This window comes from Mustela erminea, chromosome 18 (genome assembly GCF_009829155.1).
Source record: "Mustela erminea isolate mMusErm1 chromosome 18, mMusErm1.Pri, whole genome shotgun sequence".
NCBI classification, from domain to species: Eukaryota; Metazoa; Chordata; class Mammalia; order Carnivora; family Mustelidae; genus Mustela; species Mustela erminea.
This window is the reverse complement of record NC_045631.1, coordinates 27,089,982-27,104,073: the sequence shown is the minus strand read 5'-3', so window position 1 is coordinate 27,104,073 and position 14,092 is coordinate 27,089,982. Positions and strand designations below refer to the sequence as shown.

The 14,092-nt window shown below is 56.8% G+C and overlaps 1 protein-coding gene across 10 annotated transcripts in view; it reads right to left on the bottom strand.

Annotated features, from left to right (window-relative positions):
• Window positions 1-1,643: 1,643 nt before the first annotated feature.
• The window catches only part of BCAS3 (BCAS3 microtubule associated cell migration factor), a 587,541-nt gene continuing 575,092 nt past the window's right edge, over window positions 1,644-14,092 (bottom strand). For 5 of the 10 annotated variants that reach the window (XM_032320063.1, XM_032320067.1, XM_032320073.1 and 2 more), the window contains one exon: window positions 1,644-2,443. In XM_032320063.1, the coding sequence (XP_032175954.1) occupies window positions 2,295-2,443 (149 nt within the window). In that variant the 3' untranslated portion in view covers window positions 1,644-2,294. Of the gene's footprint in view, window positions 2,444-5,843; window positions 5,935-12,311; window positions 12,406-14,092 lie in introns of all 10 variants that reach the window. The other 5 variants (XM_032320065.1, XM_032320069.1, XM_032320072.1 and 2 more) reach the window with 2 other exon arrangements.

Sequence of the window (14,092 nt, the reverse complement as noted above, 5' to 3'; positions counted from 1 at the left end):
CCACCTAGGGGCCCAGATCTCACTTCCAGCTGATTACAGGCTGTGGCAGGGTCCATAACCTCCCCAATTAGCCAGGGGCCAGGCCCAAGGCCTCTCTGATAACCCGAGTTCTGTGGCAGCCGCCATGGGGCCAGCTTATCTGGCCTTTCTTATCCTCCCCCTTCCCCCACATATTCAAAGACTTGCCCTGGCTGTGAGCAGATGAATAACCAGATTGTCCTGCAAGCTCAGCCGGCAAGTCCAGCCCTACACCCACAACTTTCCCTGACTGGAGGAGGCCACAGATGTTTTGCACCCCCCTGGAGGGAAAGGGCTGAGCCAGGGAGGACTCCTGACTCTAAGCTGCCGGCCAGTTCCCCGCATGGTTGGAGAGAGCTGCCCGCTCTCTGTCTTTGCCCCACCCATGAACCCACGTGGATTCAGAGGATCTCCCCTTTCCTAGAGTTTGGGACCCATCACCAGGGAGCCAGGCCATGGGCAGGATGCACAGGAAGCCTGGTTGCAGCCCTGTCCCTGCCTCTTTGGGACTGAAACCCTGCTCTGGTGGGGGGTTGGGGCTGTGCCAGCCACGTCAAGGTCTCGGCTTCAGCTGAAATGGGGGGAAAGCTGCTGCAGTCTGGCAGCCCCCACTGGCCGTGCCCAGACTTCCTTATGGCCCCAACATGCCTCTCCCAGCACGGCCTGTGATTCCTTACCGCAACTGCCAGCCCCAGAGGGGACTGGCTTCCGGCACCCTAGCTCCAGAAGGCCATCTACCCAGCCTGCAGAGCCCACGGAGATTCAGGTCCAGCTTCTCCCAATAGGCCCAACTGACCAGGTGGAGGGGAACTGAGGATGAAATCTCTTCTCAGATGTCATGGGGTGCACGTGAAGGGGCAGAGGCCTCTGGAGCTACGCCGGCTCCAGCTGGACGGTCGCACGGGAGCCCCTGCTTGTGAACGCAACTCTTCCAAGGCTGTTACATTAAACTTTACCCCAAACCACACCTGGCTCAGTGGGTTTCCTTCAATCCTCCCAGGCCTCGCCGGCTTCTCAGGGAAGAGGGGGAACTGGGGCTGGCATTAGTCACCTTCCTGCTCAACACCCCTTTTTGCTCCTCCTGGTCTGGTCTCCTTCCTGCCTTTCACTTCAGGTCCAGAACTGGGAAGGGGTGAGAATCAGGAACCTGTCATCCAAGGTTCCAGTCAGGATTCATGAGACCTGCCTATACCCGACCACCCTTCCACCTTCTGAGTTTGAAAAGAGAAGCAATTACATGGTGCCTGCCCCAACGAGAAGGCTAGCATCTTCAGGCTTTCTGTCCCCCAGCAGCACCACCCCTGCCCCCAGCCCAGCACATGTCAGGGACACCTTACTGGCCCTGACTGCCATAGCCGGGGGGCGGGGGGCTCCTGGCCTGTGTGGTGCCTCCAGAACTCACTGGCTCTGGTAACCAGCAAGAAGTTTGGAGAAAGAACTTCAATCCGGCCCTATACAACTTGCACAGCAAACATTCTCCTTCTCCTTCCTACCCCCTCACTGACCCTCCAATCAGCCGCTCATGTTGAGGCAGGGGTGCTGGTAGCGGGGACACATGGTCAGATCCACAGGACTCTGCTCAGGGCTTGGAGAGGACCCTGACCCCAGCGACGCAGGGACGGACACCAACTGTAGCGTGATTTATTGGACAAGACGTGCACTTTTTGACAGGGCCTTATTAACCACGGTTTCCTTCACTGGACAGCACAGGACCAGGGTAAGAGGGCTTACAGACAAGAACGACAAATCCTTCCCATGAGCCAAAGAGGAAAGAAAAGAGGAAGGGGGAGGCTTCTCCTTCCTTCCTCCTTCCCGAATACTCTGGGTCTCAGTTTACCTCACGCCAGAGGGAGGTTGGCCAAGGGAAACTGGGCAGTGCATCTTGTAGCCAGGAGTGGGCTGGGGCTGTCCGCTCAGGGTCAAAATGCCCAGCCGGGCCATCCACTCTTTCTCCCCTTCCCCGCACCCCGTGGGTATGGTTAGAAGATACAAAAGCGGATCCAGTACAGGACATCATGTGCAAACGGAGGAGGGGACAGAACTTTCGCAGAGTCTCCTTCAGCCACAGCCCCACTGGTGGGGGGCAGAGGTCAGAGTGCGCCAAGGGAGAAGGGGCTCTTCTCCATCCGGGGAGGGTGGGTGGCTGTTGTCACTAAGCTTGGGGAAGGTGGTTGGTGGAAGAGGAGCAGAGACTGAAGGGCAGGACCAAGAGGGGGACTTCTCCCTCTCCCTCCAGCAGGTGAGTGGGCCGGCCAGTCAGAAGCAGGTTGCTGGTACTACGGGAAGCCGGTGGGGAAGAGGCTGAGGGGCTGACTCTCATTGGTGGGCAGTGGAGATCGGTAGCCATCGAAGTTTCGTGGGATGCTGCCGCTGGTGGAGCCTGAGCTGTTACTCAGTGTCTCGATGCTTCCCTCTCGCTGTAGTTCTGCAAGACAGAGGAGAGGACCAGACCTGGTCAGAACGGAGTCTGAGGGGCTGGGGCACACCCTGGGCCGCGCTGTCTGCCTGGAGGCACCTTCCACAGGGGGGGTCCCCACCTGCTCCCCAGATGGGCCAGGCAGCAGCTCCGGTCACAGGGAGTTCACAGCCAAAGGAGGGGGAAGATCCCTTGGCTGGCAGAGTCCAGTCTTAGGCCACAGTCTGTCCCTCGGTGTGGGAACCCCTTTACATAAGTCTGGCCACCCTGCTGATTTGTCTGGACCACACTGCCATACACGGGACACGTGCCCACACCTGCACACACACTCATGCTCAGCCAGCATGCTCCCCGGTTCCAGAAGTGGCTCCGGGCCTGGATCTACAGGTCAGGCAGGCAGGAGAAAAGCCAGAACGTGGCAAGGACCGCAGCCTCCCTGCCTGATCTGTCCCTCCCTCTCCTCCCTGGCCCTGCCTGCTCCCTGGAGCTTCCGCCCTGGCTTAGCAATTCACTTGCTCACTCATTCTGAGCCATACAGTCTGCCTGCTGGCCAGGCCGCCGCTCATCTTTGGCACCTCCTGGAAAGTGTCCAGTTTCCCTGCAGGAGGGAATGCCTGGTTGGAGAGGGGCCTATTTCATTGGAGAGAAGGTCCCTGCTTGCTTGCAGTGCCTCCTTTCTCCCTTTCTCTTAGCCCCCCAGTGCCCAGGAGGCCCCTCAGAATGCAGAGCTGCCCTGGGAAGCAGGCGGGGAGGCTCCCACCCCATCTACTGCCCCTTCCCTGGCCCTCCCACAGCTGAGCTGGCATCTTGGATACAGCAACTAGCCCTATCTCATTCAGCTGTGGGCACCTTACTGCCTCCCACCCCCAATCCCCAGTCTCTTGACCTAAGATAGGTTTTGGGTCAGGTGGTTTGGGAACAGACTTCCCTGCATGTAGAATACAAGGAAGAAAGAATTATTCTTGGCTTTTTGCAATTGGCTAGTTCCTATCCCCTTTCAGTCCCTCAGAGTGGGCTCTGAGACCTGGGCACACACATTCCTGGGAAGACTCTGGGAGCCTACCCCAAGCCAAGATGTGGTGATCTGCAATTTCTTCTCCTGCAAGGTACGCCTGCCTGGGACTAAGGGGTCTTGCTTGTCCCCCTCAGGAGCTCAGGACCTCAAAGCAAACTTGAAGCAGCCAAGTGTACTTGAATGTTATACTTGTCGGGTCTGGCTTGAGACCTGCATCTACAGCCTGCACCCACTCCCAGGCTCCCTGCCACCACACACATGCAACACAGCTAGCTTGGATTAGGGTAACAGTCATGGTCTTCGCTCTTGGTCTGGCCATCGGCAGCCAGCCAGGAACTAACCACTGACTCCCACTCCCTACAGGCCTCCCCCAAAGCACAGAAGCCACCCAGCTGTAGCAGCCACAGAATGAGGTGGGAAAGTCTGTGCTGCCCACCTTCAGAGCAGGCATGACCCAGGGGTGAGGGGCCCTCAGGCTGCACTGGCCATGGCTGGAACCTTGACACTGGAACCTCTCAGCAGATAGGGGGTAGTGGAAGCGGGGGGCTGTGGACACAGGCTGTGGGCCTGAGGATGGTCCCAGTCTCCAAGAGGCACTGGCTTCCCTGTTGGGTCAGAGACCCTGGGATACATCAAGAGTTATCTAGATATGGACTGCAAACAAGACAGGTGGCTACCACATGAGCTCTGTCTCCCCTGCTTGTTCTCTGGTCTCACCCTAATTTGGGAGTACAGACTGTGTGCCAACAGAGGGAGAAGATGGAAAAGCAAAGAAGAGACCCTGGGATTTCTACATGGAAGTGTCAGATTCCAAGAAAACGTCTTTTGTTCCTTTCTTTGCCCACAGGCAAGCCAAGGAGTGTGTGGGGGATTCCCGAGGCCCGCTGGATTTCCAAGACCCTTGCCCTCATGCACAGCCATCCTGGCACTAGGGGGCGCTGACAGCAGGGCCAGAAGGGCAGAAGAGCAGAGCATTGGCAGGAGCACGGAAAGCAGGGGCTTCCTCAGAATCTGGACACCATGCCCAAGCAAGAAAGCCCCAGATGAAGGAGCAGGAAAGGCCACTAGAATGGGGAAGGCTGGCCCCTTTCCAGAGCTGGGGGATAGGCCCAGAGTTCTTGATGCAAAGGGCTGACACATCGACGCTGCCAAGGAAGTGGAGGACACTGGAGCCCAGGACCAAGCACAGCAGCCCCGCTGCCCCTTGGCACAGGCCCAGGCAACACCCTCAGCAGCCTAATGGGCTCCACTCTGTGAGTCTGAGTGGATGCCCTCATCCCATCATGTGACAGCGCAGGGACATTTGCCAAAAGAACTTAGGAGTTTGCTGCTCTTGGGGGCCAGATATGTCCTGACCGGCCTGGCTATTTTCTTTTCACCAATCAGGCCTGGGATTAGACAGGAGAGGGCAGGCTTCTCCCTTGCCCACCAGCCCCCCAGAACCCAGGTGGCTACACAATGCAGACTTGACATCCCCCAGTTTCCTCTCTCTCATCCCCCTCCTCTCCACTACCACTGCCTGCATGGGACTGCACTTCCCATCTAGATGATTTCAAGAACTCCCTCCCTGTCTCCCCATTTCCAGCAACCCCCTCTTCAACCCACCATACCAGAGTGGCTCGTCTCTGGCACAAACCTCATCTTGCTTTTCCTCTGCTTCAAAACCTTCATCGTTCCTTGAGTCCTCAGCATCAGGTCTAAAATCAACCCTCCAAAATGGCCTTTCATGACTTGCCCCCGAGACCCCACCCACTGATGGCACCTGTTATTGGATCTGAAGAACCAAAGTAATGCACTTGTGCAGTTCTGGGATCTCTCCAGGCTGCCTCAGGCCCCTGGGCCTGTGTTTATGCCATTCCCTTTGACTGAAAAGCCCTTCCCAGGCTCCTGTGGCCCCCAGGACCCCTACTCATCTTTCAAAGGTGAGCATAGATATCCACGCCCCACAGATGAGCCTGTCCTGCAGCCCTGGTAGCCGGCCGGGCTCCATCCTTATTCCTGCCCCAGGTCTGTTCACGTCTGTGTCCCCACCCGGGTGCAGAGCCCCTTGGGGACTGCTTCTGGGCCTTAGCTCTGTATCCCTTGTGCCAATCACAGGGCCTAGAAAATAGCTGGTGCTCAAAAAACGTTTCCTGACTGAATGGTGTGGTGAGGAGAGGCGAGGAGCTTCTCTTCAGCATATGGTCTATTAGTAAGAGAACTAGGGGCCTGGCTGGACCCGGGCACTTTTCTACATGCCTTCTGTCAACCCCCTTCTCTCTTCTCCCTGAGACAGAACAATGAGTGTGTGCAGAAGAGGAAGTGGAGGAGGGGTGCACACAGGTCCCCCCCCTTCGAGTCACCCCGGCCGCCCAGCCCTAGGAGCAAGCGGCAAATGGAAATGTGTGGCCTTACCTTCCTCCATCCCGAACACCTGCTTTGTTACTGTTGGGTTGCTCACGGACGCTGGGCTGTTGGCATTGTTTTTTTTTTCCTTTTTTTTTCCCTTTTGAAAAGAAAAGCATTGAGGAATCTTTTTGGAAAAGATATGGACAACGATTGAGAAGTACACTGATCCCTGCAAGCAGGTGGAGAGGTCGTAAGGAGGTGTGGGGTGTCACGCTGGGAGGAGGGCAGGCTGGCGGCGAAATTCCGCAGTCAAGGACAGTGACATGCATGTGTAGGGGGTGGGGGCCAACCCATCCGGAGGGCCCCAGAGATGGAACTGTCGTGATGGAGCTGAGAGCCCCTCCGGCATGGGGGCTGGGAGAGAGGAGGAGCCACACACGGAGCAGGAGGGCAGCGGTGGCGGGGGGAGAGAAGGGTGCTGGCAGGCACCCCATGCGGGCAGGTTGCTAGGAGAGGGAGAGGAGGCAGGCTGCAGAGTTTTGGGGGGACATCTCCAGACCTTTGGACTCAGGGGCCCAGATTCTGGGCTGCTGCCCTCCTCCCCCATTCCCAAGCCCCCAGATCTGGGCAGCTCTTCTAGGGCCGAGGTGGGCTTATGGAGAGAGTCCAGCAGCTACCTGCTAGGGTCTCAGGAGAAAGCTGGGGGCCCTATGCCCGGGTGGCTGGGAAAGCACACCCCGTAGCCTCCCTACTTGGAAGAATGCAAATGCTGCTCAGTCGGAAAAAGCCAGCTCTTAAAGAGGTTGCTCCCCAGGCCTCAAAGCTTGATAGGGGATGAGGACTAGTTCCCCGCCAAGGGGCAGGGCTCAGACCGAAGATAACTTATGGTGCCCTCACCTCCTGCATGACTCTGCACCTGCGAGCTGGGTGCTCATCTCCCCCTCTTGCGGACAGCAAAACCCAGGGAGAGTAGGAAGCCATGGGCTTTGGGTATGCAGTCCCCTGAGAAGGAACTGGGGTGGGTGCAGGCCCTGGGATGGAGATGTGGGCAACCCCAGACATCAACTGACTGGCTCCCAGTGCTCCCTGCTGGCTGTGTCCACCCATTCCCGACTGCTTCTCACTGGGAAAGGAACCTGCTAGCCACAGACACCCCTCCATGCCATGGCCAGGGTGGGCAAGCCACAGGGGGTAGCGGGACAATGGAAGGAACAGCAACTACGAGGGAGGCGCCAGGCTCTCACAAGTGAAAGAAAGAGAATGCACTCCACATGGAGTCTGGCAAAGTTCAGAGGGGACAGGGAGGTGGCTGCCCTTGTTAGGGAAAAGCAGCTCTGGCTACCTGGGCACATATGCAAAGGGAGAAGTCATGGTTATGTCTCTGTGAGGAGGCGGGAGCACGGCTGGCTGCAAATGTGGCCCCACTGGGGCTGGGCCATGCGGAATGAGGGGGGTCTCTCTGAGATAGTTCACTCCCTCATTCCACAGCTGGATACCGCAGCCCCTCTGCAAAGGTGGGAGCAGTGGAGACTGGCTCCTGGGAGCCGTGGGTGGGTACTGTTGAGCTGGGCAGGGGTGCACCAAGAGGAGAGGCAGAGGTTGGAGGCAGACGGGACTCTCACAGGGAGCCAGAGATGGCCTCTGGGGGCTGGCTGCCAGGACACCCCTTCTGTGGCCTTTCCCACAGGCTGGTCCCAAGGCTGCCTCACCCTTGAGATGTTCCCTGGGGCCATCCTCTCCTCTGGATACAGACCCTTCTCTCCCTTGAGGCTGTCCCATACTGGCAAGTCAGAGACTTCCAGGGACAGACTGGATGGAAGCCTCTTCTCACTCATGAGTCACTTCTCTAAGTGCCATGGTCTTGATTCCCCCGTTCCCTAGGAAATGCTGGGGACACAGGAACTAAGCCCGGAGAGAGTGGGGAAGCCCAGGTGGGCAGGGGACCCCAATGAGAGGTCAGAGTGAGGTCCTACTTTGGGCTTGACCGTCTCTAGGCCTCTTCTGGGCAGATGGCAGCAGGGGCAGCTGGCCAATCAGAGACCCTGAGGGATGCCCCACTGGCTTCTGGTGGTGGCGGGGGAACACTGTGGAGAGCCCAAGGCTCAGGACTCAGAGAGAGGCCTGTTTCTGGGCTCCAGCAGAGTCCATGAAGGCAGTGCTGTGGCTGTGTTTGGGAGGAGGGTGCCTGGGCCCTGTCGTTCAGCCTCCGGGCAGCCCTGGCACTTCCTCCACCACCAAAGCAGCACCATCTACGGGTTGCCCCTCCGGTGTGCCCGGCACTCAGCCGTGTTCCGCACACTCAGAGCCTCACAGTGCTGCTCATTAAAGGGATTAGCAGAGCACTTTTATTGGGCTCTGGCTGCAGCCACACAGCCCAGCCCTAAATGAGCCACCCAAGCGGCTGGGGTGGGGGCGGTAGGGCTAGAGCTCAGGACAGTCTCAGCCCGCACCCACAGCACGCTTCTGGCAGTGGGAAGGGAGAACGCCCCCCCCCCCCCAGCCCCACCTCCTATCCCAGGCTCTCAAGGGCCTGAGGAGAGGGGAGGGGCAGTGTCTGTCCAGAGCGGGGAGGCAGTTTAGGGAAGAGGTCGAGAGCACAGGCTCCAGCCTGCGGCCACTTGGGAGACTTTGGGCAGGTTACTCAACATCTCCTGTGCCTCAGTTTCCTGTGCATGAGGATAACAATGCTTCCTAGTGTGGCTGTGGCATTAAATTAAATAACACAATGCACGTAGAGTATGTCACAAAGCTTAAAGCTTCCAGCAGGCAAATGTTGAGTTACTACTATTGTCGCAGTTGTATTAGTGATGGTGATTATCCACAGGGTCCTCTGGGTCCCTCTCCGTCTTCCCTCTCCAGGAGGTGCCTCTGCCAAACAGACCCCTTTCGGCTCACCTGCCACGAGGGCTTGGGAAGGATTCTTTCTTTTTAATCAAGAAATGGCCCGCTGAGGAAGATGGCAGATACGTGTTTACAGCTTTTCATTTCCCTCCTTGCCTCTTTGTAAATACCCTTTTCCAAGCTGGAAAAATAAATTTCCAACCCTGTTGACATGCATTGATTTTTCCCTCCTGCATCTACCTTCCCCGTCAGCAGGGCCTTTGGTTAAGCCCCTTGCCTGGGTTGGGCTCAGTGGTACCCCGGGGAATGGGTGGCTCCAGAACACAGAAGAGCCAGCCAAACTGCCCCATCCTGCCCACTGCCTGGCTCAGAGGAGGTCTGCAAATAGAAATAGTTCCGGTTCCCTTCTTGGCTGGGGAGGGAGGTTGGGATTGGCGTGGGGTATGGGTGGGCTCTGACTAGGGGGTTAGAGATTTTCAGAACTTCTTTGGATGGGATATATGGAGAGGAGACCAGGGATCACGGGACTGCTGCCAAGTTCAGCAGATGCTTCCAAATGGGGTCTGTCCCAAGCAACCCACTTGGTCAGCCGGGAGCCTGCTGGGACCTGCTGGCTGGGACCAACCAAGCACACTGGGACTTGGAGAGAAAACGGTGAAGCAGGAAGGGGGGCTGAATGCTTCCTGTGGGGCTGAGCAGGACTGGCGACCCCCCGATGCTGGGATCCAGAGAGACAGCCTAGATGCCGATCAGGAGACTGTCCGCTTTATACCAGTCCCGGGCTGGGAAACTCCTGCTCACTCCTCTAGAGTGAGGGAGAGACAGAAATGGAGTTGGCTGAAAATGTTTCCAGAAACCCCAGCAGCTCTGTCAGAGACCACACTCTGGGCCAGAGCCAGTCTCAGCACTGGCAATTTTTAGGAGGATGCGAGGACAGCAGGTAAAGGAGGCCTATGGGGAGGTCTCGCTTTTCCTCACACTCAGAAATGCCCCATTTGGAGGGTGCCTGCCTCCCCGACACCTTTCCCCTTCCCGCCCCGTTCCAGCCCCACCAGTTGGGCTCTCTCGCACGCAGGCAACCCCACAGGCCGCGGAGCTGGCACAGATGCCAACAGACAGACCTAGAGGTCTTGGGAGAGAACAGGACCAGGGGAGACAGAAGGGCTGCCCTCCCCTTCCAGCAGGGCTTTTGCTCCCTTCCCAGGCATGCTTGTGGAGGGAAAGAGGGCAGCTTCTTGAAGCTGAGGGCCAAGGATGAAATGGCTCCTCCACATCCAGATAATAGGGATCCCAGTTTGGGCTGCTGGAATCTGGGCATAGAGGAGAAACGGTGCTAATTCTGGCCGGCGTACCTCCAGACCTCGCACCCATGTCTGAAGGCAGAGCCCTTGCCCACTGTTGTCATATAGTTCTGGTGACCTGACTGCACACAGCCTGTAGGTAGGCCCGCACCTTCCCTCCTGCCCGGGGTCCCTTTCCACCCACAGGATTCCCACAACTGTGCTTTCTCTCCCCTTTGCCCAGCTCTCGTTCCTGACTCCTGCAGCTACTGAGGTCTAGAATGTCACAGAATGAGGCCAAGGCCCCATGGTCTGCCCGGACCCCACCCCTCAGCTCTGAACAATGAAGGGGAATATCCAGTGCTCTTGGCTCAGGAGACCAGGAACGGCTTCCCTTGGCCACTGGGGCCATACACACGCCTAATAACCTTAGGGCTTAGGGGGAGACCTGAGGTCTAGAGAAGTCCTCAGGTCCTCCAGGCATCCACTGGCTCCTGGAAGATGAAAGCTGTGGCCAGTTGTGGGGAGTTGTAGAAAGGATGATGGTTGAAGAGACTAGGCAAGCAGACAGCCTCCACCCAGGAAAACTGGGGAACAGACACATCACCTCTCTTCCCCATCACTCCTTCCCTCCTCCCTTCACTAGCTAAAGAGAAACCTTATTCATGACAGCAGGCCAGTGTGGCATTAATATCCTGAGGGAGAGGCACAGAGGTAGCTAGATCCCCAAACTCCTTGTGGGGACAGGGGTGTGGCAGATGCTGGAATGTTGGGGAAGGGAGAATGAGGGCAGAAAGAGAGGGAGGGGGAGGCCTAATGAATGAGGAGGACTCCGGAGGCCTCTGTTCAAAAGAACGGATTCTCACCACATCCTGCACCCCCTCTCCTTTGGAGCTGGCTGGGGGGGTGTGTGTGTTGGGGGAGTGGGGAGCACAGCGTCTGAGTCCCAACAGAGCAAGCAGCTCGTGGCTCAGCCAGATTCCTTCACGGCCTTTGAACAACTGATGAGCAATGGCGGTAGGTGGGGTATCAGCTGGAGGTTGTGCTGGCCCAGGTTGCCCCATATAACAGCCGTAATAAGGTAGGGAGAGACAGAAATGCTGCCACACTTCACTCCCAGGAAATCCATGTTACCCTAAGCCAAGTGTTGGCTTCAAAGCAGGAGAGAGCAGGATCCCCTACCCGGACCACCTTGACCAGTACCCCGTGTGCAGTGACCTGCTCGGTACCACTCTATTACTCTAACTTCACATCCTGACCTGTCACAACCTATTGGACATGGGGACAGCAAAGGCTGAGCAGAATGGGCTCCTGCTTCCCTGGTTTTGAGGTATTTGACAAATCTGGCTGAAGCCACGCCTCGGGAACAGCCCTGCACTGACACCACCGTGGATGGCAGGAAGGAAGAGTCCTGGGGTAGGAGGCTGAGAGTTCTGCCACAGGCAGATGTGCTGAATGACCTGTGCGAGTCACTTCACTTCTCCTCCACCTCAGCATCTGTCAGGCGGGAGGGGAGGAGCGTCTCTGGCAACCTCACCAGGTGTGTGAGGCTCTGAAGAGAAAAGGATGGGACTTTCAGAAGCAGAACACGCATCAAACACGCAGAGTGTCCTGGTTAGGAGGTCAGTGCAGCCGCCTCTGGTGTTCCAGCAGGCGGAGGCCCCCAGAGGCGGGCTCCTCAGGCAGGAGGGCCTGAAAGGGCCTTTTTAGCTCCAGGTCACGGCACGACATTGGGGGCTGAGTCTTGGCAGACGCCATCTGAAGTGAACACGGGGCCAGGCGATTCGGAGATGTGCCTTTGACAGAGAATGTTCAGCCAGGTGCTGTGGCATGAGCTCTTTGTGTGTGTGTGTGTGTCTGTGTGTGGAGAGGATGTGGGTGCCAGTGAAGGCCCCATAAACATGCCCACTCAGCATGGCCACGAGGAGGACATGGCACTTGGAAAGTCTCCTGTGGAAATGGTGCTTGGAAGCTAGCCTGGACCCACCTATCTTCTCCAGTCCAGCCCTGAGGCTCGGGAGACCCCACCGAGCTCACAGGCCGGGTCTTCCCGAGCTGCCCTCCAGGGCAGAGAGGCAGCACAGGGGTCCACAGGAGGGATGCAGCTCCTTGAACTTTGCTGGCCTGACGGGCCAGAGCCACATCTGGTTCTCATTCAAATGTCCAAACATAATTAAATTCTCTATGATGCAGCGGAAGAGTTTGGTAAGATGTGGCTTTCCCCCCTTTCCATCAAGGTTAAGAAATCAGTCTCTCATTCCACTGGCCGGCCGACTCCTTCTCCTCCCTGACACTGGTCTGTCCCAATCTAGAAAGCAGAGGCCTGTGTTCTGATCTGATTTCTCGAGCTGACTGGGCTGGGGCCAGTGTGGGCTACACGGAGCCCTTCTCCCCCACTGTCCCACTTACCCACCTGAGAAGATTAACAGCTGAGGCCAAAGCAGCAGGCTGTCGACTGAGCAAGTCAGTACCCTGTGAGCTGGGCGGGGGTGGGGGACGTGAGCCGCCTGGACGAGGCAGAGGCAGCTGTCAGCTGTCCTACCCAGGCTGCGCCAGACATACCAGTGTCTTCTCACTGACTAGATACAAGGATCCCCATTCTCTAGGTCCTCACAACGGGAAGCCCTTGAGAGTCTTCAGTCTCCAGCCTGGCCCTTGAGTCCCTCTGTGGAAAATGGAGCTTCCCACAGTCACGGAGGGGTGAGGCAGTCACCCCACCCCCAACCCGTGCACCTCCCACCTCTCACCTTGCAGCCTGGGGACTGCTGCAAGGCCGCACCGAGCCCTGGCCCTCCTCCACATATAAAGGAGGGAGGCAGGGGGAGTGCTGGAGGCATGAAGAAGGCTGGGAGCTCCCTGCCTCACAAAATTGCTGGTTGTTTCTGGCCTGTCAAGGCTCTGAACAGGCTAAAGGGTAGCAGGGTCCAAGGTGCAGTCCTCGGAGATGGCGGGCAGCCTCCTCAACAGAAAGGAGGCCCACAAACCAGAGGCTTCACTGCCTCTCCTCAGTGGCCAGTCCAGGACTGCCCCAAATTCTAGCAGAATATCCTCTAGATGGGCTAGCGTACCTTCCCAACTGAGTAGCTTCTGTTTTGGGCTTTTTTTTTTTTTTTTTAACTTAGGGATTTATGACTTTCATGGTTATGGGTTCCATTCTACTTCTTGTGCCTATTCTAATCTTTGTGGTACACACTTTATAAGAGTTTCTTAATAAGTCAGGATATTTTTCCTTTTGAAACAAGCTGTCCTGCAAGTTAATGACTTACAGTGGGTGTGGATGCTACCCAGAGACAAGCAGGGGCTGGGAAGATGATAACCGGGGTGCAGTAGAGAAGAATCTTCTAGATAAACAGAGCTATGTGGACCAACTCTTGTGCTAGCGCCCTCCTGAAGTTCGCCAATGTCCCTATCAGAGAACTAGGACCACTTTCAGGTGCACATGTTTTTTCCATGCTAGAGAATGCTCAACGCTCACCCTGGGGACAGGTGCACACATACACGTACACGCATGCACATGCAAACACACACACACATTCACAAGCTGGTGTGAACCAAACAATTCCAACATTGCTGACCTGACTCTGAATTGGAATAATTCTGTTTATCTTTTTGAAATGGTAAACTTCTGTTTAGTAATGAATTTAATTAACTTCTTGGTGGCATCAGTGCCAAGGCCATGTGTCTGGTGCCTTCACATCCATGAAGAAGGCTTTAAGGAAACTTAAGCCAGTCTTTAGCACAGATGCCTGAGGCCAAGTCTAGCAAAGAGAACAGAGGTGGGGCCGAGGTCCACGTTGTCCCTGCCAGGGTCGCAGCCTGTGTTCTGGAACCCATGCCCCCCCCCCCCCCCCCCCCCACCGCTGGGAGAAGAGCACAGGTCTCAATTAGCTGCTGTGGAGCCGCCTGTCCGGGGGAAAAAGCTGAGCAGGATGCCGCCTCTGCTTTGTGCTCTGTTCACAGACTGGCTGCTGGAGCCGGGGCTCTATTCATTATTCAATTCAGCTAGCTCAGATGAGTCTTTCCATTTGCTCCTCCAGGAGGAATAACAAATCTAGAAATGCAATTCCACTTTGGTGTATTAAGATATTGATTTGCCCAGCGAGGGGAAGTGCATTTGTTCTGTCAGCCCTCCCATGGGCAGGAAGGGGTTAACCAAATGTTTATCACAAGGCTGGCTTCAGAGTTGAAAGTAAT